The 26,166-nt window shown below is 35.7% G+C and overlaps 1 protein-coding gene across 1 annotated transcript in view; it reads left to right on the top strand.

Moving 5' to 3' along the window:
• The window catches only part of NBAS (NBAS subunit of NRZ tethering complex), a 319,324-nt gene that overhangs the window by 48,198 nt on the left and 244,960 nt on the right, over positions 1 to 26,166 (top strand). The window contains exons 10-14 of the mRNA XM_045549061.1: positions 4,362 to 4,500; positions 11,241 to 11,309; positions 13,812 to 13,940; positions 23,264 to 23,327; positions 25,089 to 25,282. Of these exons, the coding sequence (XP_045405017.1) occupies positions 4,362 to 4,500; positions 11,241 to 11,309; positions 13,812 to 13,940; positions 23,264 to 23,327; positions 25,089 to 25,282 (595 nt within the window). The remainder of the gene's footprint in view (positions 1 to 4,361; positions 4,501 to 11,240; positions 11,310 to 13,811; positions 13,941 to 23,263; positions 23,328 to 25,088; positions 25,283 to 26,166) is intronic.

Here is a 26,166-nt window from a genome sequence, read left to right as displayed (position 1 = left end):
CAGCAAGAGGGACACAGACAGTGGGAAGATGGGTCTCTATAGCACCTTCACTCTCTCCTACATAAGGAGAAATTTGGAGCTTTAAGTTCACAGAATTACTCAGGAAACATTTATTGAGTATATTGGGCTGGGTCTCAGACTCCCCTTTCTCATTGACTGGCTTTATTTTTTATCAGTGAGACTTTGTTCCTCTTCACTTCTGGCCAGTGTTGCTCTGGAAGACTATTGTGAACACTGTGATCTGAGTGAGATTGTATATTTACTTGGCCAAGCATCACTATCAGCCTGCTTTTATGTTTATTTTCTTAATCCCTTGTAGGTCAGCCCTAGTCAACCCTGTGAGTCTTATAAAACAATAAAGTAATGGAACAAATTAACATCTTGAAATGGGGTCAATACCCCTTGGCATGTATGACTGGAGATAACTCTTCGGTGGATTTAGATTGATTTATCATCTTCAGATTGGGCGGAGATCTTTTATGCCACTTAATTCCATGCTCCCACCTGTTCTCCCTTTTTATTTGCCCTGGATGTGAGAGTGAACTTTTGAATGTAGAGAGCATACCACGTTCATCTCTGTACACCCAGCGCCCTGCATGTTGCTCTGCACACAGTAGCTGCCAGTCATATGAATATGTTGATGAAGTCACCTCCTTTAAGCACACATGAGTAGCCATTCTTGCTTGCACGTGTGAACACGTATGCATTCATATAGCTGGAGCATCAGTGTCCCAAAGCTGCCATACCATCTGGCAGGAACAGCATGCTGGTTTCATCCTTCTGCTTCTTTTCCCACTTACTTTTCAGTCTGGCATGAATGGAAGACAGGTTGGAAGCAGATACTGAATCTTTTTCATTCTCAGTGGATCTTATCCTATTGTAACCAATTTTATCTATGCATAGTCATGATATTATCAGAATTCATAGAGAGGAAGTGTCTTCTAGTGTCAATACCAGGAGATAAGAAACCTGGATTCTCAGTTCTGTAACTCCTTCAGTAGTCAGGCAACTTAAAATTTCATACATATGTTAACATAAATATAATTAAAATAGAGATTTTATATTATGAATATATTAATATATTTACTATATAATATATGTTGTTAATATAAAAATATATGTTACACATTGCTAGAGGGAAATCATTTCAGTTATCAAGGAACTGTTTGGCCTTTTGGAAATGTGTTGAATTCTCAAACAGGGATGTTATTTTTATTATAATTATAAGATGACTGGCTTTTAAAAGTATATTTTATGAATCACATTTTCTGATTGAAAAAACATTGTGATTAAATTCTGAACTCTAGATATTCCAAATTACCCCTTTGTCCTTACTTATTTGGAGGAGTTTTTCCTAACAAATGGACTTTAAAAAACTCTTTATGGAAAATTTGAAGCATGTACAGAAATAGAATGATATACTGACTCCTTTGCATCTATTACTCAGTTTCAACAATCAAGTTATGGCTAATCTCATTTTATCTATATCCCCAGCCATGCCTCCACCACCCTTCCCTGGATTTTTTTTGAAGTAAATCTTGGCATATTATTTCATCTGCAAATACTTCAGTGTATATTTCTACAAAGTAAGAACTATAAAACATAAAGATGATGCCATGATCATATCCCAAAAGCATTAACAATAATTTGTTGATATTTTCAAATATCCAGATTGTATTCTCTTTTAATTCACTGATCTACCCTCCATTTCCTCCCCATGTCTGTCGCTCTTTCTCTGAGTGTGTGTATGTTCTGAAGAAACCAGGTCATTTATTTTGTAGTTTCCCCATCTAAATTTTGTTGATTGTATTGTTCTTATGTTATTTAAGGTGTTTTTCTTTTTTCATCTGTATTTTCTCCAAATTTAGAGTTAGATTCAGAGCAATAATACGATTTTATCTGCACTGGATGTACCTTTTTTGGGGAAAATATTTTACTGTAATAGAATCATTTGGGAAGAATGAATGCTCTGGGCAAATAATACTTTTACTACTAGCTTGACTTTGGACCAAAATCTCTTTTGCCCTGGTGAACAGGGTTAATTATGTGTTAGCTCTGAGGATTTGCCTAGGGTAGGAACAGCTCAAATAGATTGCTTCAAGCTATCATCTTAAAATTTTTTGCTTCTGATTTGCTGTGATCAAACTTGTTAGAGCCACATATAAAATCTGTGGGAAAAAGCCTTTGAGTGAAGGCTCAAGTTGTATTTCTTTGAATAAAATACATTTATATGACTTTCAGGATTTTGAGATTTTGATTTGGGCTAAGCTCCATGGTTAAACCTGGAAGGATTTTATGTACTTTGGAAATTTTTAGATATAAGAGTATATGGTAGAGATGAGTTCTTTTAATGTTGTTAGCTTAGTTCAGAAACACGTTAGAAAGCAAGCAGTCAAATGAGAAGAGAGCTTTTGGTGGAATTAGCTTCTGATAGGTCAGCTGGGTCTTGAGACTGGGAAAGAAACAAGGTGTATATTGATTTTCCATGGCTGCTTTAACCAATTACTGCAAACTTAGTGACATAAAGCAAATTTATTATCTTATAGTTCTGGAGGTCAGAAGTCTGACCTCTTTAGCTCTCCCTGGGCTAAAATCAAGGTGTCAGCAGGGCTCAGGGAGGGAATGTTTTTTTGGTCTTCTCCAGCTCCTAGAAACTGCCCAGATTCTTTGGCTTGTGGCCCCTTCCACGTTCAAAGCCAGCGATGGCCAGTGGGTCTCGGGTTACATTACTATGACACTGACTCTTCTGCCTCCCCGTTCCACTTTTAAGGATCCTTGTGATTACATTGGGATAATCCAAGATGATCTCCCTATATTAAGGTCAGTTGATTAGCAACGTTAATTCCATCTGCAACCTTAAATTCATGTAATATAACATATCCACAGGCCCCAGGGAGTAGGACACGGACATCTTTTGGGTGGCCATTATTTTGCCTGCCACACAAGGTGAGCAGAATTAACAGAAGACAGGTATTAGTTTTCTTTTCCTACCTTTGGGCGTACACCTCTGCTGGTTACTGGTCTGCAAGAGGCAATACTGAGGGTGCGTGGTGTTGCATCATGAGGTACTGATATGTATAATTTTGTAACACTTAAAAGTTAACTTTAGTTAACACAATTGTATAACTGAATCAGTCTTTTTGATATGCCAACTCTAAGGAGACTTACAAAGATTTTTTTTCACCTTTCAATTTCTATGCAAGAACTAACACTTTTCAAGATTTGGTTGAGCATGCCTAGAAAAATATTAATAATATATATGGGATGAAATGATTCCTATTTTTGACAGAATGGGAGCCTAGTGATGACAGATATTTTGTAAGTTTTGATGTAAAGGGAGTTGGATACTGTGTTCTGCCATTTGGGGCAGTGGCCGATTGTGTGGGGAGAGCACCATGTGGATGTGGCCAGGGAAACCTCTCCTCGGAAGTTGTCTCCTCCCTCTTAGGCAGTGGACAGTTTCCAAAGCATAGAGGAAAACGGTTTTTTATTTTTTTTAATTTAAACATTGAGAAATCTCTGGATTCTCTCTTCTGTTATGTCTGTTGCCTGCTGTCATTGGCAACAACAGATAATTCAGTGATAATTGTAGTGTTAAATATATTGAAACTTTACTTTCAAACTTTTTTTTTTTTTATCACAGGTGATTATGATGTCTGTTATGCAGGTCCCTGCGAGATGTACTGAACATAACTTTAAAAATCCTGACTGTCTGGATTCCATTATTAATCATCTCAGTTCAAATAGTGGTGACATAATAATGTCTTTTAACTTTTAGTGTATGTTAAATTGTTTGCCCTGTTGGTAACTGGCCTCCAGTTGCTAATGGAGTAAAACAAACAGAAAGGGAACCAGTCATAATATGCAGCTAAACTACTAACCATTCTTATATCTGTGCGGTCGTTGCCATATAGTTCTTTCCTACCCCAGTGTTCTCAGCTGTCATTTTTAACATTCTGTAATTGTGATTTCATTGCATCAGACACAATGCTGTAATTAATACTTACGTATCTGAGTGAGGCTACACATCTGTATATTAAAGTTTATTGGTGTTAATACAGACAGTTTCTTTGATATTCAGCGGCCAACCTTAAAACATTTTTTCCTCATTTCTAAGTTCCCATCGGGGTTTCAGGTGCCTGAATGTTTAAGCCTTACTTTTGTACAAGAGAAGGTAAAGTTATAATTGAAAAAACATTTTTTTTTTTGTGGTTGTTTCTTCTAAAATATTTGCCTTCTAGGTTTAATATATAGTAACTTTAGTTTTCTTTGTGAAGGTGACTGTTTCTGCTCTCTTTGTTTTGCCATTATCTTGTTCATATTTGCAATTTATCAATTCCTTATATTTTTCTCTTTTTTAGACTTTTACTAGTTGGTGGCTGTGAAACTGCTGAAGCGGGCATGTCAAAAGCTTCTAGCTGTGGCCTTTCTGCCTGGAGAGTTCTTTCAGGATCACCTTATTATAAGCAGGTTACTAACGGTGGAGACAAGGTTACTGTGGTAAGTATTAGTTATAGTATTTCACTTTGCTAATAGATCTTAGGCAAATAAACCCTTTGTAAGATAAAGAGGAGGAAATCATTTTGTCTTAAGTGGGGAGAGTGAATTAATGCTGCTGTAATTTTAGTACATCTTTCAAACATCAAATTTAACTAATGTGTATTATGTTTAGCTTGGACTCATTTTTAGTGATAGTATTTTCAGATATTAGAAAAACAACCTAATAGTAGTCCAGTTACTTGCATTTTGCTTGTTTAGACATAAACATTTATTAAGCACTTTTTATGTGTTGGCGACTGTCCGGAGTGCTTTCACATGCATTAGCTCACTTAATTCTAAGTAACCCTTCGAGGTAGGTGTTGTTACTAGACAGAGTATATTGATCAGAAAAGTGAAGTGTACTTGAGCAAGTTGCCCTGGGTCACCCAGCTAGCAAGTGGCAGAATTAGAGTACAAACTCTGGCAGAAGCTTCCAGTCCAAGTTAACTACCATGGTATACTTGCTTCCATATTATTTTATATTTATACGAACTATTCATCTGTCCATTCATTTATTCATTCTATAATTATTTATGGAGCTTCTATTTTATGTCAGACACTCTTTTAGGCTGTAATAGGATAGTGTAGGCTCTGTTGTGATAATTCAAACAATCATATGAAGAAGCAAATGAAAAGTACTAAAACTTCTGTGGTTCACCACATAAACATTTTGTCCTCATTTATGGCAAAGCCTACTGTTGACACCATGACTTTCCTGGGCAGCTTGTTCCAAGTGATGATTAAAGGATCTATGGAGGCTTATCAATGTTACTCTTGGGGTCCCACTCTCTCAATTTATGGCCTCAGGAAGGGAAGACAGGGATGAGAGGTAGAACTTATTACAGTCTTAGACATCACCTCTGCTCATAGTTGATTTGTTGTATTGTGGCCCCTCCTAGCTTTTAGGGGGCTGGGGAGTAGTTTTCTGTGTGTCCATAAAGGTAAGAAAAACTATATATTGGTGAATACTAATTGTGTTTACCGTTTTGGCCACCGTGTGGTCTTACATATCTTGGTTGTTTGTGTAAACTGCATGAAAGCAAGCACTTGGTCAAAATTATGGACCTTGTGATTAGCACACCGCCTGATACGTAGTGGGCGATAAACTCGCATGTTTTTTGAGTATGGGAAGAAACCAAGAAATTAAAGTGAAGCACAACATGTGCCATTTGTTTTGATAATGAATGTGTTTGTCCCTGGTCAGCCCAGGTGAAAGTTATGCTGGTATTTCATTGTTTAATCATTTCAGCTTTTCTATTATGAAATTTGTCAAAATTAAAGGTTGAGGAAAAAAAGGAAAAAAAAAACCAAATGAGTGTGGAAGATACGAGGAGAGATAACATAGGCAAGCTCTGAAAGTGTTTTGGTGCAGTATAATCAAGGGTATATTTGTGACCAAGTGGGCCAGCAAAGGGGAAGTCACAGAGTCATATACTAGGGAACCTTTTTTTAACCTTGGTTTCTTTGACTTTATGTGTGCTTTCACTTTACTCCTTTCTGAAGTATTGGAATCTTCTCTGCTATGTATGGTCCATCTCTCTTTGGCCTGAGGCTTCAGTGTTGGAGTCCTTTAAAAGAAAATTGCTTGTGCACTGGCAGAATAAGGGGGAAGAAATATCCAATTGCAAATTGAATGCTCTGCTGTATGATTAACTTCTTGAAATGCTGCAAGTGTGTTTTAATTATGTTAGTGGCTGTGTCTTGCAGCGAAACTTACAATCATTCTACATAGCCTTCCCTCACCTCAAAGTAATTTGAAGTTATAGGATTAGTTCCTTTTTTCAGATGGCAGATATTGTTCTCATTGAACCTCCTCTTATTGTTTATTTAAGGTTGCTGTTGTGTTGAGGTAGGTATTGACTGAAAAATGTTGCTGACACATATATTCTAGTCTTTCACAAGGCTGCTATGTTGCAAAGGAGACTATGCAAAATTCAATATATGCATTGACCAAAGTTTCCAAATTAATGCTAGTGTCATCTATGGGAGATAGTTTTATTTACTTATTGTTTCAACATTTTACAACTGCTCCAGGTATTAGGAATATAAAGATAGTGGTAGTAGCCCTCAAGGTGTTTGCTATATATTGGAGGAGACAGCTATGTTCACAAATAAGTGCAATAAGTTATAATAGGTGGTAGATTAGAATTCAGTAACTGGTGCAAAGGAAAGACCCAGGCTCTGGAGTCAGAAGGCTGGTATTTGAATTCTGCCTTATTATTATACTTACCACTGGTATATGAAGACTTTTACCAGGATCAAATGAAGTAATATATGTGAAGGCACATTTGATGAACTGTAAGATGATCTACAGTGTTAATTATTATTGTCTATTTGTGTTAAGATCAAAATTTTGGAAAAAAGTCTATAAAAATGAACTGCTGCTGTTTCAGTATAGAATGTTGTTGTGGGACGAATACAGGCTTTTTGGAATCCTGTTTCCCTGGGAAATCCTCTTTCCTTGAGAAAATAGAAGTAATTACACCTCTTCCACAATATCCCACCACCTGCCTGCAGTTATGCCTGTATGTTGTATCTTTTCTCCTGTCCTGACAGATGCAGTGTCCTTGTTCCAGCGAAGGCCAACCCTTCCGTTTGTCCACTACATCTCCCATTCTTGTATCCTGAAGGATATTTTACCTACATCATGAATTTTATTATCTCTTAGGTTTATCAGCATACGGCATGCTTTTATTTCTCCCATCATAAGAACTCTTTAGATTCTACTTTGCCCTCTACCTGCCACCCCATTTCTTTCCCGTTTTTTAAATATTTTAGAGTTGTCTATACTTGATTCCAATTCCTTTCTAGTCTCTCTTCAATTCACTTGAATGGGATAAACCTCCATGATTTCACCGAAATTGTTCTTATTGATGTTATCAATGTCTTCAGTATTTTGCCAGGTTATCAGTTTTATTGTTATTCTTTAATTCCTACTAATTGCTTATATAAAACCCGCTTATTTTATTTTCCTCTTTTCCTTTCTTCTCCCCTTTTCAGTTGTATTATTTCTATTTTGTCACACATATAATATTTGTACATAAGTTTCTAACTTTCATCTTTGCCTTTCTTTAGTCTTAGATGTCCATTTATATATTTTAAATTGCTATTTCAGATCTTTTATTGAAGATTTCCCAGTTGTATTATGGTTGGATGAAGTTATTCTCTAGTAGATACTTTGACAAGGCTTGTAGGTGATGAGTTCCCTTAAGTTTTTGTACGTTCAAAATTGTTTTTCTCTAGCCTCGATATCTGAAGGAAAACTTGTCTGGCTATAAAATCCTTGGCTTGCCTTTTTTTTCCATTCAAGTTTTAAAAAATATCACTCTATTGTTTTGCTTTCTATGTCGGACTTGAAAATTCTTATGTAATCAAATTATTTCCCATTTGTATGTTATTTGTCCTTTTTTTTTTTTTTTTGAGGTCTTTTTTCTTTTTTTTTTTTCTTTTTCTTTTTTTTGAGACAGAGTCTCACTCCATTGCCCTGAGTAGAGTTCCCTGGCAGAAGCCTAGCTCACAGCAACCTCAAACTCCTGGCTCAAGTGATCCTCCTGCCTCAGCCTCCTATGTAGCTGGAACTATAGGTGCACACCACAACACCTGGCTGTTTTTTTTCCATTTTTAGTAGAGAGGGGGTCTCACTTTTGCTCAGGCTGGTCTCAAACTCTTGAGTTCAAGCCATCTTCCCACCTCGGCCTCCCACAGTGCTAGGGTTACAGGCATGAGCCACCATGCCCAGCCCAAGGGGTCTTGAGGTTTTCTTTATCTTTGAAATCTAATAGCTTTCTTAGGATATTAAAGTAGATCATTCTGGGTTAATTTTTCCAGGAATGTGTTGACTCTTTAAATGTATAGATTCAGATCTTTTTCTATTTCTAGAAAGTTTTTTTGTATTATAATTTTAAATATTAGTTCTGTGCTTTGGTTTTGTTTTTCCTCTTCAGGTTCTCTGATAATTCAAATGTTGATGCTTTTTACTGTCTTCTGTTTCTAGTATTTTTTATTTGACTCTTTTTACCTCTTCCTTTATCTCATTTCCTTTTTACTTCTTTCACTTTCATTTTTCATTGTTTTCTTGCATTTAAAACGTCTTATTAAATTTACACTTGAGTACCTTGTAATTTATTCTTCATTTTAAGATAATTTTGTCTTTTCCTTTTATTTCTTTCCTGAATTTAGTACACGTTTTATTATTAGCTGTTTTTTTAATTTTTCTTGTCCAAGTCTATTCTTATTCAATTTCTCATTGATAGTTTTTCAAGTTTTCCTCATCCTCAAATGATTGTTTGAACACATTTAATTCTGTTTAGAGTGTCATCTTAAAGTTTCTTTTGTTCAAGTTTGTTTTTTTCGGGCATGATTTCCCTTTGTTGGTATTTGTTGACTTTTGTCTTCGGATTTTCTGTAAGGTATTTGTGAATCTTTCTATTGTTCATTTTTTTTTTTTAATGGTATTTGAATGCTTTAAGAGATCTATAGCTTAATGGTGCCCTCTTTTGTCAGTGTAGCAAAGTTCAAATGCTCTAGTAGATTTTTTGCTTTAGTTTTGGTGGGCAAGGGTATGTGAGTCTTCTTATGTTGTGGTTGTCTTTTGTCTTGCAGCACACTAAATTTCCCCCTTTGATTGTTTTCCCCTTCACTACTCAACTGGCAAAAGGCACTTCCTCCTTTTCGCTATGCTTCTCTCTCAAAGCTCTATGTTTGGGAGACTGACTCTTCATGTCACATGTACTTATGTCCCTCCCCTGTGGTCCGTGTCTGATTAACCTGTATGCTTTTCTAGTACTTCCAGACTCAACTTGTACTTAATCTTCTTGGCACTGGTTTTAGATGGACACTGGACTTCTTTGCTAATCCCTTTCTGTCCTCCCTGGACACTATCGTATTATTTTGATCTGCTTTTGTTTCCCACCAAGCCTTGTGGTGGGCTGCAGTGAGGGCTAGTGGGGACTCCAGGGTTGGCAGGGGCAATGGAGATGACCCACTAAGGTTTAGTGATTTTTCTCATTTTACTTACAGGTATTTTGAAGTTTGGGTTATCCTCTATTTTCAGGTTAAGCTGAGAGCATGGTTTTCATGTAGATTTATTTTCCCCTTCTTGTTCTTTATTTTTGGAGGAAATATTGGGAGATGTACAGTAAAGCCATCCCAAATGCTTAAGCTACTCAGAAGTTCTGGTAGCAAAATTTTTAACCTCAACACAACAGTACCCTCTTACGGTTTTTTTAAAAATTGAGGTAAAATTCATATTAGCCTTTGCCCATTTTAAAGTGTACAATTCAGTGGCATTTAATATATTCACTGTGTTCCAACACTACTTTAAAACATTTTTATCACCCCAGAAGGAACCTATTAAGCAGCCACTCCCTATTCCTCGCCTCCCCCCAGCTCCTGGCAACCACTAGTGTGCTTTCTGTCTCTGTGAATGTACCTATTCTGAATGTTTCATATAAATGGAATAATGCAATATGTGACCTTTTGAATCTGGCTTCTTTCACTTGCCATAATATTTTTAAGGATCAACCATGTTTTAGCATGTATCAGTACTTCGTTCCTTTTTATGGCTGAATAAAATTCCATTGTATAGATATGCTGCATATCATTTATCCATTTTTCAGTTAATAGACGTTTGAGTTGTTTCTACTTTTGGCTATTGTAAATAGGGTTGCTGTGAAGATTCATGTACAAATATTTGTTTGAATACCTATTTTCAATTCTTTTGTGTATAGACCTAGGATTTAATTGCTGATCATATGATAATTTTATATTTAACTTTTTGAGGAACCTCCAAACTTTTTACACAGTAGCTAATGCTATTTTATTTTCCCAGCAGCAATGGAGGAGGGTTCCAAATTCACTATATCCTCAAGAACACTTGTTATTTTTCATTTTTTTACTGTAGTCATCTCTCATTCTTGCTTTTGTTAAGTATATTTCTTAAGTCTAAGGACAAAAATGGTCTTGTGTTATTATTTCAAATATTGATTTCTAAATGATGAATATTTTTTCTACTGTTTTTTAAATTGTTACATCATTTATTATTATTATTATTTTTATTTCAGCATGTTATGGGGGTATAAAAGTTTAGGTTACGTATATTGCCCTTGCCTCCCCCTCACCGCCCCCCCAATCAGAAGTTCAAGCATGTCCATCTCCTAGACAGTGCGCATTGCACTCATTATGTATGTATACACTCATCCCCTCCCGCCCCACATCTGTCCAACACCCGATTAATGTTATTCCTAAGTGTGCTCTTAGGTAATGATCAGTGAAACCAATTTGATGGTGAGTACATGTGGTGCTTATTTTTCCATTCTTGGGATACTTCACTTTACGTCATTTCTTAATGGATGAAACTTCATTGGAAGTTTTGGCCTTTTTCATGCTGATGCCAAGACAAAATGGTAACCTGAGACAGCCTCATCTGAGAAGAGCTTGTAGTAGATTCTAATTTGCATAAATTGTACTAGACTTGTTATTTATATATTTGATCATGAGTATATTTTGTAAGATTTTACCACTTGGTAGTTTTTTATCAAAAAAACCCAGAATTTTGCTAATATCCTTGACACTTATTGGTGATTTTCTTAATTATTTTTTAAAATACTATATTTGCTATAGTTTTCATTTCATGATAAAAGGACTTTATTCATTGAGAGATCATTCTATCTTTCTTCCTATGATGTGCATTTATTTTGTAGGTACCAAAGACACTGGGTCTGTTAAGGATGTTAAGTGTCAAGTTTTACAGTCGCCAGGGACGAGAACAGGTAAGGTGAATTGGCTTACCCTTCTGCTTTTCCAGCATTTTCTCTGGAGCAAGCATTTGATTTATTTAATACAAATTTTATGTGCCATGGGAGGCTTCATAAGGAAGTGAAGACTCAAAGAAATGGGGAAACCTCTGTATTTTTAAATGCTAGGTTTGAAGAAGAAAAATGAATAGTTGTGAGTGGTGTGATTGGATAAGTATGATCTAATGGTAATAAACTAGGGGGAACTTATCAAGTCATGTTTGTTCATATTCTTCTTTGTGACTCTGTCTACAGAAATACGGATGTTCTTTTCCTCCAGGTTTAGGGAGGATGCCTCTTGAATGAGGATCTAATGACTTGCTTGAGAGTAAGGTCAGAAAACCCTTCCTAGGTTTTATGACTTGCTTCATGGGGGAAGGGTGGGGGGAAGGTGAGAGTGACCTTCCTGCTTCTGGTGTCTTCTCAAATGCTAAGGTGTCATATTTTGTGGTAATATGTCCTGAATCCCATCAGAAGGGAGAGATTTTAAAAAAATGAAAATTTAACATATTCATTCATTACTTTCCTGGTCACATTGCTATTATTAAATTATTCAGTATACTTTTTGTGTTTTTGTTAAAGAGATTCATAAACGTCTTTCTTGCTTTCAGAGCACTTTTATTTGAGTTGTTTAATGGAGCATTTGTAATGTCTGGGAATTACTATACAGATCACATGTGACTAATTATACTTGACCATAATTTGTACTGAGGAGCATGCTTGTGACTACTAGAAAGGCCCAGGTGGGGACTGGAATCCCAGTTCATGAAAGTGCCATGGATTGGGATTAGAGACATCTGCATTATAGCTCAGGTTCTGCTCTCTACACTTGGATGATCTCGGGCCAGTGTCTTTGCTCTTTTGGTCCTCAGTTTCTTCCTATGTAAAAATCCAAAGGGTAGGCAGAGTTTTCTCTTAGCTAGTAAAAATCTATGTTTCTGAGGCCTGCCTCATGCAAAACTATGGAGCTTACCGACTTTCAAGTTGAGAAGGGAAGATTCCAGGCCCTTTATCTTCTAGTCCTTCCCCCGTGCCCATCACAGAGGAAGGGACATGATATATTTAAAATTTTTCTTGAAGAACTTTTGCTTTTATTGCTTCTCTTTCTCAAGTATTTGTTTTCTAGTCTTTCTTACATTTAATTCTGGGCTAAATGTATGTCTAGGTAAAGTAATTTTGGTCTTCAGTGATGTGATTAGAGGATGCTAATGTTTCCATCTATCCACTCATCCAACAACATTCGTGATCTCTTGAAATTGTTCTGTTTGTTTTTGATGGCTAATGTGCCGTAGTCATCTGAGACTTGAAGACTTAAACGTAAATGTTTATAGAAGCCAGGTAGATAATATAATTTAGCGAATTGGACTAGGTGTAATAAGTTTTGTTTTCAGTATAGTCATGTTTAGTTTTCAGTTATGTAGCTGATATTTGGCCTTAATACTAGAGCAATGGGGGTTTGGGCTAACTGGAAAGTTTATGGCCTTTCTAAGGGGCCATCTGCTATTTAGTTCTATTGCCATTTGAGGACGTGTGCTCTGTGTTGCTAGATTTTCTAAACATTCAGAAGACGTATGGTTGTTGGTTGCCATTTTCTGGTCTCTGTTTTATTCTTTATGGGCAAGCTACCTTAGACCCTGTCCTTAATAAATGCCTGAAGGGGAAATTGTCAGATGTCTAGTGAGTGTTTATTTGATTCTTTAGAATCTATTATAGGTAGTAGACAAGTGAAGTCTCTGTTCATGTGGTTCGTGGCAACTAAGAAAACCTAGTATTCTGGTAGGAAAGGACAGAAAGATTATATGGACAAGAAGGGTTAGAAAGATAAGCCTTCCTTTGTGAACTCGTAGGTTGACTATATGAAACCAGTGTATTATAAAATTTCTCTGTTCTGTGTAACAGTTGAATTCCTTAAATTGGATAATTTGGTGGAAAATCTGGAAATTCTTAAGCCTTCATAGTGTTTCCTAAATTAAGGACTATTTTCCCCTTTGCTGTGTGTTTCCATCATTGTCAGACCTTCTCTCTGTTTCTCTTTCTTTCTTCCTCCTTCTCGCTTTTTTTTCTTCTCCACAGCATGAGTTTTTGGCCTATCTATAATGTATAACATATTCCAGGCATTGTGTACCTATAGAATCTTATAAAGATATGGGCCCAAATTTCAAGAAATTGATAATCTAGTCAAGACCAACCATAAGGGGTATTGAGAACTCATAGTAATTGATATGTAAAGAGGTATGTTTATAATGCTTGCATATTTGGGTTTTGGATTATATGTAAATTATAACCCTGGAAAGTAGATAACAAACTCCTTAAGGTCAGGAGTCTGTTTCTGTATGCTGGAGCACGTTTATAGTGCTATGGAGCTGAATTACTGAAGATGATTTATAACATGACACTCCTGAAGAATATCATTTAATTCTGAAAGTTATTTTTACTTGAGCATAAATTCTTTGCTCTGATCTTGTGATTCTTATGTAGGATGGAATCTTTAAGATGAGCCTTTCTCCAGATGGGATGCTCCTTGCTGCCATTCACTTCTCAGGGAAACTAAGCATCTGGACTATTCCATCTCTGAAGCAACAAGGGGAATGGAATCAAAGTGAGCAGGTATGTTTCTTGGTTACGGTTGTTATTAGAATGACACTCTCTTAAGGGTGAGTACTGACAATACTAATTTCATATTTTTGATGTTTTACTATAGCACACAGCTATTATTTATTCTCATAATTCCAAAGCTATTCTATTCTTTAGCTGAGTTATAATATCAGTACAGCAGGGCAAATTAAGAATAGGCTAGTGCTGTGTACTGATTTTAATTTGTAATGCAGTACATTCAGTATACTGGATGTAATCTGTTCATTGTACTCTTTATTTTTTTCCCTCTTTGACATTCCAAAAGTAGAGAATGGAGATGTTAGCATGTCAGCTAAAGTCAATACGAATCAAGGATTTGGAGGGTCAAATCCTAAAAGAGTTGCAATTCTTTCCAAATCTGGCAATGCTAGTTGTATGAGGCTTACTTAAGGCTTGAAGGGAGTTACTTTCTCTACACTCAGATGTGGGTAGCTAAGATATAGAGAAAGATGGAACTCTTTCATTTCTTAGTGCTTTGAAATGATAGGTTTTAAGGTCTTATTGTTTAGTAATAGGTGGAAGAATCAACATGTATTATAATTTAAATTTATAAGAGGAAGGTAAGATCTGCTCATATAATGACATTTATTGTGACAGCGTGAAGATTTAAAGGAATTCCTCAATTTGGGTATAGGTTATGTTATAAATCTTTTATTATCTGATGATTAGTTTGCATTTTACCACTTTAAGCAATCATTTTCATTTGCTCACCCCCTTCACCCCATTTTCCTATAGGCATATCCAGTTTTGGTGGATAGTTTTGTGATTCTCAGATTAGAATCTATTTCTGAATGATCTGGTTAGATCAGTTGTAATTAAGGGAATTATTAATATACTTTTTTTTCAGAATACCTGAAGAAAAGAGAAAGTGGCTCTGTGTTTCTTACTCAAGTCACAGATTTAAATTTGTTTGTTTTAGCTATTCTTAATTTTTTGTCTTATGCATAGCTTTAGGAAGGTTTTTTCCTCCCTAGTTACCATTTCACCTTCCATTTAATATGGTCTCAACATGTCTATTTAAAAAACTTAAAAAATGTTTAAAAACCTTGAAACCTAGGCATGATTAAATACAAATATTTCAGTAGTTTGAAATATGCAATCAGAAAAGTAGTGGGACAGGAAAAGAATGGACTTCAGAAATAGAAAGAAAGGTACATGGTGGGAAGGGGTGGGTCCAGGCTAGAAGTTTGTTTTTAGACATTGCCTTAGTGAGTCTTTTGAACAGAAACACCCTGAGAGTCTAGAAGGACAATTCATTAGGAATCGCTGTAGCTTCATTGTTGAGCACTTTGATTTAGATTTCCCAAAAAATCCTCAGAGCGTTTAGCTTTTAAATTAATGTGTCAATCAGAGAGATGCAACTTGATTCTCAAGCTAGTTGTATCTCTTATTGCAAATTTTTAGGATTATATGTCAGTTTCTTTTCATTTGAGTGGTATGAATTATTTTCTTTGAATACCTGAGTAAGCTGGAAAAAATAGGTTTTTGGGCTCACAAAAGTGAAAACCATGGAACTGGTTGCCATCACCAAGGACATTGCGCAGGTTGTGGTGCCATTTGCTGAGTGAGCAGTGGCTTAGTTGTAGCTACAGAGCTTGATCCTACTCTGACTGCCATTCCCAACTGCTGCTCGGCTCCCTGCTCCAGTTCAGAGTTCATCACAGCACAGGCTGGGGACTGCCCTGCCTTCTCTTTTCCTGCTGCTGCTCAGCAGAGACTCGCTGGCTAGAGCAAACTCTGCCCTCTGAGACCACAGCCAGGTTTAGCCTCAAAGGAAATTTTCGTCTAAAGTTGGGAACATAGAAGGCATTTAATTTTACCCATTTTTTTTTTCTTTAAAATCCTAAGATTATGGTCACAATGCAAATTCCTTTGTTTACCTGTCATCTCCTCTAGTCTGATCATTATGCTGCTTTACTCTACTTCCCGGATCCTCCTCTCTGTGCCCCTACTTTTGTCTAACCATTTCTGGTAGACTTTCTAAAACTCCATTTCACCATAGACAATCCTATGAAGCTTCATCCTCTTCGCAGACGTTCTGGTTTCTTTCAGTATGCTTATTGCAGACTTTTATAGCTTAATGTATGAAGGTGCATATATATGATATTCTTGTAGCTTTTAGAAAATTTACTCTGATGACATATCAGTTATAACTTAATGAGCACTTAACTTTGTTCTCGGGTTATACAGCAAGTGAATAGTAGAGCTGAGATTTGATTTTATATCTCTCTGACTCTGATGTTCGTGGTCTTTCCATGACCACATGGAAAAAGAAAGACATTAAAAACCAAAAAGATAGGTAGAAGAAATATTTATTAGGCTAGTGAATGCCAGAGTGTCCTGAACACATTTTTTTTCCTGCAATACTTGGTGTGTTATTAGTTTAGTAACATTCTGTTGTTTGAAAGATCTGATTTATATGTAATAGTGTAGAAAGACTAGAATCACTCTTTGTAGTTATTAATTTTTTACATTAATTCTTTTTATTTGATATCTCTAAGAGCATAGAGACACATTTTTTTTTTCTCAGTGGATGTAATGCAGATTTCTTCAGCCTTCTCAGATATGCTCATCTTTTGAGGTAGTTACTGTGTACTAGGTACCAGAATAAATAATTGAGAAAGCCTCTCATTAATAAGCCCTTAGCTTTATCATAGATATTTGGAGTATTTGTGATGCACTGGGACAAGGGGTGAGGGCAGCAACTCTTTGTCAAGCATGAAAAGTTTGAACAACCATGCTTTGAGTCTTTCAGTTGTACCCTCGGAATTAATCACATTAACTTGGATGTTTTAGATTTGAACTTTAGTATATGAATTACTAAAATCTAATGTATTATAGTGAGTACAATAAATCTTATATGTAATATTACCATAAAATAGAGTAGGTTGTTACTATATGCATAATAACATAATGGTAAAATAATAAAATTCAACTACTTACTGACTCTACTGAGTGCTAGAGCAGGAAATACAAGAAGTCATAGTCCCTGTCCTTGAGATATTCATAGTCTTATGAGGGAAATTATAAACAAATGACTAAGATAATATGTTAATATTATGAAAATATATGCTCAGAGGAAAGTAAATCATCTGATAGTGTTGGAGAGGATTGTTTGAAATAAATATTATTTATAGTGTAAGTCTTGACTATTTATAGAGCATATTTTTCACTAGTCTCACTGTACCCCTATTAAATATAAAATTTTTGTACCCATTTTAATAGATGGGAATAGTGCTAAAAGAGGTTAACTTGAGATTACTAAGTGTTGGAATCAAGATTCCATTTTGATTCAAGTCTTCTGACTTCACAGTTTAAGCCTTTTTTCAGGATATCGACTTGCGGTGCTTACATTTAGAAGAACCGACTGCTATCTGGGCAAATCAGGTACCAGCATATGATATTAATAGACAACAAGGGAAAGATGTCACCTTGCAGTTTATATGAATGACATCCCCTGGAGTCTTGCAGTTCATTATGTAAAGAACCTAGAAATGTGCAAATAGTAATAAGTGAGAGGTGTTACATAGTTGTTTGCCAAACATATGACTGTCTGTGTGTGTACTCGTCACTGGAATTATTTTAAGGAGAAATCCCAGGCTCTGAAAAATAGTGAGACAGCTGCTCTTTTCTCTTTCCTCTAGCAGCAGTCAAGTGAGCTTGGGTCAGCCAGGTAGGGCAGAGCTTTGCCTTACCTTATGACTGCTCTAGGAAATGAGTAGGCAAACCAATTAGTTCAAAATAGATTATGTGATAATATATAATATAGTCAGTTTATAATTTTAGCTTAAACATTGCTTGAGAAGAAAATAGTGTTGCTGCTGCCCTGCACAATCTTAAACTCCTTTACTGAAATTGTGAATTCAGTTCATTTGGGTCTTTCTTCATGCAATTTGCCGCTATATTAGTTTTTATAATATGCTTTGTGTGATTATTTTCTCTGTAAAACCTAATGATTAAAGATTGTTGTGGAAGTGCCTGTTCTGATTTACTTCTATCCAGTTTTAAGTTGATTAAATACTTTGGCTTTCATTGTCAATATGAAAATCCATCTGGCTAGAAATCTGTGAGTATTAAATTTTGTTCATGTCTGGAATATAGTAAGATTGCTTAAGTGATTTTCATTTCAGACATTTCCCATATGTTATGTTTATATCTTTACATCTCATTTTTGGCCTTAATTTTTCTCTCAAGAAGTTTTATTACTTGCATATTTGTACTTCTTTAGGTCTAGAAAATGGAATGGAAACTTATCTTTTCCATTTTAATTTTACTTTATCTTTAACCTGTAGTAGGTGTTGGACTAAATTTACTAAGTGGATGAATCAATGAAGGATAATTGGTAAGATGGCAGTTTATTCATTAATCTTGATATAATCCACAGCTGTTTTCACAACTTTTCTAGACTGTGAGCTCTTTTAGAATAGGCACTAGGTACATATTTCATCCATAGACTCTAACTTAGACTTAGCATATTAAATAATAATAAATATTTGTGGAATGAATAAACGTTTGAAATGTTGTTTTTATGCTGTTGGAGGCAGGGACTTCATTATATTTAGATTCTAGTGGTAAAAAAAAAAAGGAAAAAAATCCTTAAATCTGAAGAAAACATTGCTTTAGCCATAATGGCCCTTCTGTACAAAAGCTATGATGGTATACTTAAGACATCCTCCTCTAGGCTACTGCTACTTTATAAAGTGATGGCCTATTAGGCTGTTTTCAGACATATGGTAGCGTGAATATGTAGAGGTGGAGAGGTGTAATGACACCTTACCATACACACCTTAAGGGTCACGGCTGACACTCCTATAACAAAAGACAGGTTAACAAGAGGAAAGCATAACAGGTTTATTTAATAACAGATGATTTTCTCTTGCTAACCTGAATTTGAAAAGGAAGATATAGAGAGAAATTTTTACCTTCCATTCTCAAATGGACGCTACAGACAGAGATCCGGGAGAGGTGCCCTTGGTAAAAGAAATCCTTACCATTCTTTGCTGGCTTTTTGTTGGTTGTTTCAGGACCTCAGTTGCAGGGTCCAGAGCAAGTCAGGTGTCTCAGCTGCCTCATTTGGGTGCCAGAAACTGTTGGGACAGAAAGATGTGATTATACCTTTCCTCACCCACCATAAGGGACATGGCCAACACTCTTATCACAAAAGACAGATTAACAAGAGGAAAGCATAACAAACTATTTAATCAAAGTATTATGTGATGCAGGAGATGTCAGAAATGAAGATCCAAAGACCCAGGGAAAACTGTCTGTTTTTATGCTTAGATTTGATGAAGAATGGACAGCCTTGTAGAAATGTGATTAGATAAAAGGGTACAATTTAATGGCAGTAGACTGAGGGGCGGAACCCAGCAAGACCTGTCTGTTTAAATTATTTTGGCCTCTCTGTGTAATACTACCCATCCCCACATGGGGCAGGATCCCTCTGAAATGAGGGTCTTCAAGGGAGAAGAGAGAGAGTGACTGTTTTAACTTTTATGGCTTGCTTTGGGGGAGAAGAATTCTAGTTTCTGTGATACATCTTGGGGAAGAGGAATTCTGTTTTCTATGACTTGCTTTGAGGGAGGAAGAGGGGCTGGAGACAGGAGAAAGTCAGAGAGACTTTGCATCTGAGGCCCTTCCAGCCTCCTTCATTTAGACTCAGCATGTTGAGGGTCCATACTTTGGGATACTGTGTTCTGAATTCCAACAAGTACAGAACAGTGACATGGAGGTTGCCCCTTGGAGTGTATCCACCTGGTGCCGGGAGCTTTCTTACGGGTCTTGGGGAGCTTAGTGGTCCTGCTCACCAAGTACCAGTCCACAAAGTCTGTATCGGATGTGGTAAAGCATGGCCCAGCCACGATTCTGCTCACGCGTAGAGCCCCTGAGGTAGTAAGGTAGTGAGTTTAGGCCAGCTTCAGTGATATGGGGACAGCAGTGAGAATGTCACCTTAGAAACTGGGAAAGGACAATTGTCAGGTTGCTAGTCTGGCAGCCACCTCTGTCTGAAGTAAAGTGAAGTTTAGAAATTTATTTGGGCTTTTTCTTAAATATGCTGTATAGATAATTTTATCAAATGCTCAAGTATTGTGAAGTTTAACATTTAGTTCAGATGTCTAGCATGAATCTGTTATGTACTTCTAAGGCAAAAATACAGATAGCTAAGTATATATCCAAAAGAATTTGAAACAGGTACTCAAACAAATATATGTACATATATATTCATAGTAACACTATTCACAACAGCCAAAAGGTGGAAATAATCCAAATGTCCATTAATGGGTGTGTGGATAAACGAATTGTGGTATATGCATACAACACAATATTATTCAGCCATAAAAAAGAATGAAGTGCAGATACGGAGCTACAACATGGATGAACCTGGAGAACGTTATACCAAGTTGAAGAAGCTAAACACAAAAGGCCACATGTTTTATGATTGCATTTATATAAAATATCCAGAGTATATAAATCCACAGAGATAGAAAGCAGTGATTGCTGGGGCCCAGGATGAGAAGATTGGGGAGTAACTGCTTAATGGGTAAGGGTTTTACTTTGGAGTGATAGAAATGTTTGGAACTAGGTAGAGATGGTTGTTGCACACCATGGTAAAGGCACTGAAATGCCACTGAATTGTTTTAAAAAATGTTTAATTTTATGTCATGTGAAGTTCACCTCATTAAAAAAATGATATCATTAACATTCTCCCCCAAACCCCAAAACAAACAAAAATAAAGATATTTAAAATATGCTGTCCTGTACTTTAGTTAAACTGATCTATTCTTTTCCCTGGATAAACTTTATATTTTCCTACCTCTGTACTTCTGTTCACATTATGTTCTCAGACTAGAAGGTCTTCCTCTATTTTCCACATCCAAATCATATTCAGTCTTAAAACCATAACACCACTGGGCTTTCTATGTATCTCTTGAATTTCCTTCATCTTTCTCAAACCCATATCCAAAATTCTCTCTTCATCCTTTGAAGACCGCTAACACTTTTATCTATACCTCTTCTTGGGTAGTTATCAAATTTAACCTTGTGTTATAGTAATTTATATTCATTTCTTAGCTTTCTATATGCTTGAGTGTTGGGCCTGTAATGTCTGATTTTTTGTCTGTCTGTGTCTCATAGTGTAAGTATGCAGTATTTATTGAGTAAATAGGAGAAACCACACTTTTGAGAGAGTATACAAAGAATAGTATAATGCCAGGTAGTTTTCCTATAGTTTAGACATTCTAATTAGTATTAAGTGACTTAAAAGACTAATTGATTCATTTACTCATTCAGCATTTAGCTGTTACGATGGGTGGGCACTATGACGGATCTGGGAATACAGGGATGAGCATGACAGAGTTTTGGATGCAGAAGAACAAGTCTTCACTTTGTGTTTAAAATTGAATTCACAGGAGATGCCCATTATTTAAACAATGTGCAAGGAAGTCCCAGATGACTTCAGACCTTGGTTCTACTGAGTGTTGCTTGTTCATGGTGTTCCGTCTCATCATTAACTTTAATAAAGACACACATTTTTTGCATTCTCAAAGTACTTATGCCAATGAGATTTTTTTTAAAACTTTTTTCTCAAGATTTCTTGTCAAATTTCATTGTGATCTATATGTCCTTAAATTTCCTGAAGGCTGACTGTCAATTGTTACTGCTGTTTGAGGGGCTTAAAGTTTTATTCCATACTCCCTTTGTGTACTCCAGAATGTGAGTGGGGAAGTGCACATGTCATATCAATGTGGTGTGCATGTGTATGGTCAGGGCATGCACTACTGGTGATTCCGAGGCATTGTAAAAGTGTCTTAAAGTGATCAAATAAGATTTCAATTTAGTTGATTATTTTCAATAATATGTACCTTATTATATTCTAATTCTTTGAAACTTAATCATCTTTTTTTGTGATTAAGTAAATCAGGATACTCCATTTCTTCCCATGGTATATAAATACCCTTTTATGGTAACTTTTCTTTTTTTTTTTTTTTGAGACAGAGTCTCACTTTGTTGCCCATGCTAGAGTGAGTGCCGTGGCGTCAGCCTAGCTCACAGCAACCTCAAACTCCTGGGCTTAAGTGATCTTACTGCCTCAGCCTCCCGAGTAGTTGGGACTACAGGCATGTGCCACCATGCCCGGCTAATTTTTTCTATATATATTTTTAGTTGTCCAGATAATTTTTTTTTTTTAATTTCTATGTTTAGTAGAGATGGGGTCTCGCTCAGGCTGGTCTCGAACTCCTGACCTCGAGCGATCCACCCGCCTCGGCCTCCCAGAGGGCTAGGATTATAGGCGTGAGCCACCGCAGCCGGCCAACTGTTTTTTTCTGATAAAGTTTAAAGATTATGTCTTCTCTTCTCAGGGACTGCAAGTCTTGCTCTGAGTGATTTACCCTATTAGTAGAGGGCAGGAAGTTCTTTCAGGCTATGGAAAAAATATCTATATTATTATTCTAAAGTGTAAATTGATAATAAACCATGCTTATTTTGTTGCTTTAGATGAAAATGCACATTTTGTTTGACTTAAGTATAGTGACACTTTTTTTGGATTTATAATTTCAAATAAATAGTGATTTTTTTCACTAGTCTTTCCCCATACTATTGTAATTCTGGAGATTTAAGGAACAGTGAGCCAAGAGTGTGTCTGGCAATGGCTTAATCTCAATTGTTTTATGATATTTGAGAGATACTGATGTGCCATTATGTTCTCAAAGGTGAGTATGACACTATTTTGCCACAAGAGTAGAATATGAATATGAATGGATTTATTTGAGGATTGCATGGTTAGACTTTTTTACTTAGTAAGTTTTTAGTCGTGGAAAATTAACATGGAGGTTGCCTAGTCAAGTCTCAGAGCTATGAAAACCAAGGCCGGGGGGGGTTGTTTAGTTTACAAGTGGCAGGGCTAGGACTTGTATCCAAGCCAGTGTATATTCTCTAACACACAGCTGCCCTCTTCCCAGTATATAGATATGTATGTGTGCATGTGTATAGAATGAATTTTTAGTGTATCTTGCTTTCATTTGTATTAATTGTATGCATGCTATCTTATTCTTATGCATGCTATTTTCTTTATTAAATTGAGTCACAGTACCTGCATGTGCACATTTTAAGTGTAAGAACATTTGCTTTTCCTAGACTGTTATGGTGAGGAATAGATTTCAAGTAGTTGTAACTGAGAGATCAAGGGAAAGTATCTTTTCTGTGTTTTGGTGTTTTTAAATTCCATAGTTCTTGATGATTGTCTCATAATTTTCTTACATAGTTGACTGAAGAAGTCTTGTGCATATTTTCATATTTAGCCAGGCTATGATGACCTTAATCCTGATTGGAGGCTCTCTGTTGAGAAGAGAAAAAAAATCAAAGGTAAGTTGTATGAAATTTGTTAATTAAAACCTTAAGAGGCTCCTTTATTATCTAAGGTGCTCTTTAGATGATGTAAAAAGTCTCTAGATACTTCTGCTTCACGTTGGAAGAAACACCAAGATTTCATAGAATTGAGTAAAGGCAACAGATGCAATTTTTTGATGGTTGGGGTTTCCCAAAGGCTAAATCAGAGCTGGGGTGTGCAGTACAGCTCTCCTGCCACAATTCTGCACTGAGACGGCAGTCTGTGTTCAGTGCTCGCAGCACACCCCTTTTCAGATGCTGCTGGGGGAGACAGCTGAAAGAGGCTCATCAAAGGATCAATACTGAGTAGTTATCTCTGTGGGACTGAAAGGAAATTTTGGTTAGGTTGGTGGACTTTCTTCCTATACATCTCATGTTTAAAAGAAATTCTTTTTTTTGCAATGAGCATATATTACTTTTATAAATATTATAGAATAATTAAGATTTACATTTAAAAGTAATAATTATCATTTAGTTAGCATATTAAAACACGAAAATTAAAAACCTTTTAGGCTTACTTTGAGTTTTTTACTTTTGGTTTTTGACTAAGGATCATTTTTCTTCAGGTAAAGTTCTCAAAGTTAGACATCCCTTGGTTTTTGTGTTTCGTATAAAATCAGTGATAGTCACAAGGTTTAAATTCTATATTGTAATATGCTTTTAGTTCACATCTAAAGAAGATTATAAATATAGATTAAGATCACGTATCAGGTTCTGTGCTTTGAATAATCTGCTTTTGTTAATCATTCGAAATATTCATTCAGAAACATTTTTGAGGAAAAATAATAATTTGTCAAAGTAGGAGTTAGAATTTGATTAAAATGACTTGCTCCCCTTTCTACTTTATGTGTAGCTATAAGCCTGAGGAACTCTGCTTTTCATGTTTTCTTGGAATTCCTTATTTATATGAATTGCCTCAGGCTTACATTGGAAGAAAATGTTGTTATGGTTTTTGTTTTCATTAAAATAGTGAGTTATTCTCATGGTGCTGAATTCCAATTTAAAGACCTCTCTCTCCTTAATCTAATGTTTAAATATGTTTTTAAATATATGGTTTACTGTTGTGTGTATTTGCTTAAAACCATATCATACTTTTTGTGTAATAGGCGAGGTTAAAAAAGCACAATAAAGTTACAATAAATATTATGGCATTTCCTTTTAAATACCTCAGTTTGGTGAACCATAATTCATTTTCACCTCTAAAAATTTTTTACTAGCCTTGAATGTTTTTTCTGTATGATTAGTTATAAGTTTAAGAGGAAATTAGCACCAGAAATAATTATATATCTGTCTTACATTTTTCTAAAGGGTATAATTCTCTCGTTTATCTGAATGTGATATGTGTACATTTTCTGAAACCTTTTTTAACTTTTGTATTTGTACACCTTGTATACATCTACCTTTCGAGTTATTATGTTGCAAATGGTGATGTATCTCTCTCCACAGTATATTCTTGAGTTGAAGGACCTTAAGTTACTTATCTCTGTATCCTTAGAGCTTTAGACTTTGATCAGTTGTTGGCACTTGGGCATTGATTAAATGAAATACCATTTTGTATCTCATGCATGAGGAAAAATTTCAGTGATGACTTAGACTTTAGTTTTTCTTATTTAATATATCTTTGGAGCCCAAATAATGTAGGTGAATTTTATTTTTAAATTGATTATTATACTGAATATGTTGTATTTAAACCACATTTACAGATGCATTTGTATTGATTTACTTTTCTCCCGTTAGACAGAGAGTCCTTTTACCCGCTGATAGATGTCAACTGGTGGGCAGACAATGCGGTGACTTTGGCTCGATGCTCTGGTGCTTTGACTGTATCATCAGTGAAAACTTTGAAGAATTTACTGGGAAAATCCTGTGAATGGTTTGAACCATCACCACAAGTAACTGCTACCCATGATGGGGGATTTTTAAGTTTGGAGGCAAGGCTTGTTTGTTTCCTCTTTGTTTGAAAATAGATATGTATTTCACCAAAAACTTAAATACCTGGCCTTTTATTTTAGTTCCATGATCTAATCTTGTCTTTAGAAACAAAAAAATCTGTGATTGGAATTAGACATTGGGTACAATATCCTCCCTCCCCCCTAAAAGAAATCCATTGTTTACTGAATTAAAAAATTTTGTAATTTAAGAGAATGAGGAAAATTTGTAGTCATTTTGCCATCTATAAAGGATTTCTTCTTCACTGAAGTCGTAGATTTTTATTCTCCCTGATTAGTCATCTTAAATTGTAGAGCGGTATTCCTACCTAAGAAATAATAGTCTTTAACCTATTTCTACTAAGTGTAGCAACTTAAAATTTTGGTTCTTTTAGTAATAAAAACTTGATTATCATGACAAAAGACTTCAAAATAGTGGCTAGTTCTTTAAAGTTATGTTTTGGTTATTTAAAATTCTTATTTAAGTCTTTCAAGAGTAACAACTTTCAATAGCTTTCACTTCTGCAGTGCAGACTGACAAATATTGTTTACTCCAAAGTTTGTTACTGAGTCTAAAGATGTTCTTTGTAGAGAACTATGGCTTAAAATCTAAGCCAACTCTGTTAAGTCTAGAATGAAAGTTATCTTTAACAACCAGGCTTTCAGACTTAGAACTTTGTGAAGCTGTTAGACATTTTTAAAAGGGGGTGAGGGAAAGCTAGTCTCGGTAAAGCAAATATAAATACCTCATGTTCCGTCTCTAAGGAGATGAAAAAAAATCATTATCTTATTTTTCCACAGCATGTACAAAAATATCAAAAGTAAAATAAATCAGCATTTTCAACTTCTTTATTTCTCGAAAATAATTACCAGGCACATATTTATAA

Source organism: Lemur catta, chromosome 4, assembly GCF_020740605.2.
Source record: "Lemur catta isolate mLemCat1 chromosome 4, mLemCat1.pri, whole genome shotgun sequence".
Classification (NCBI taxonomy): Eukaryota; Metazoa; Chordata; class Mammalia; order Primates; family Lemuridae; genus Lemur; species Lemur catta.
This window is presented reverse-complemented; position numbering and strand designations above follow the sequence as displayed.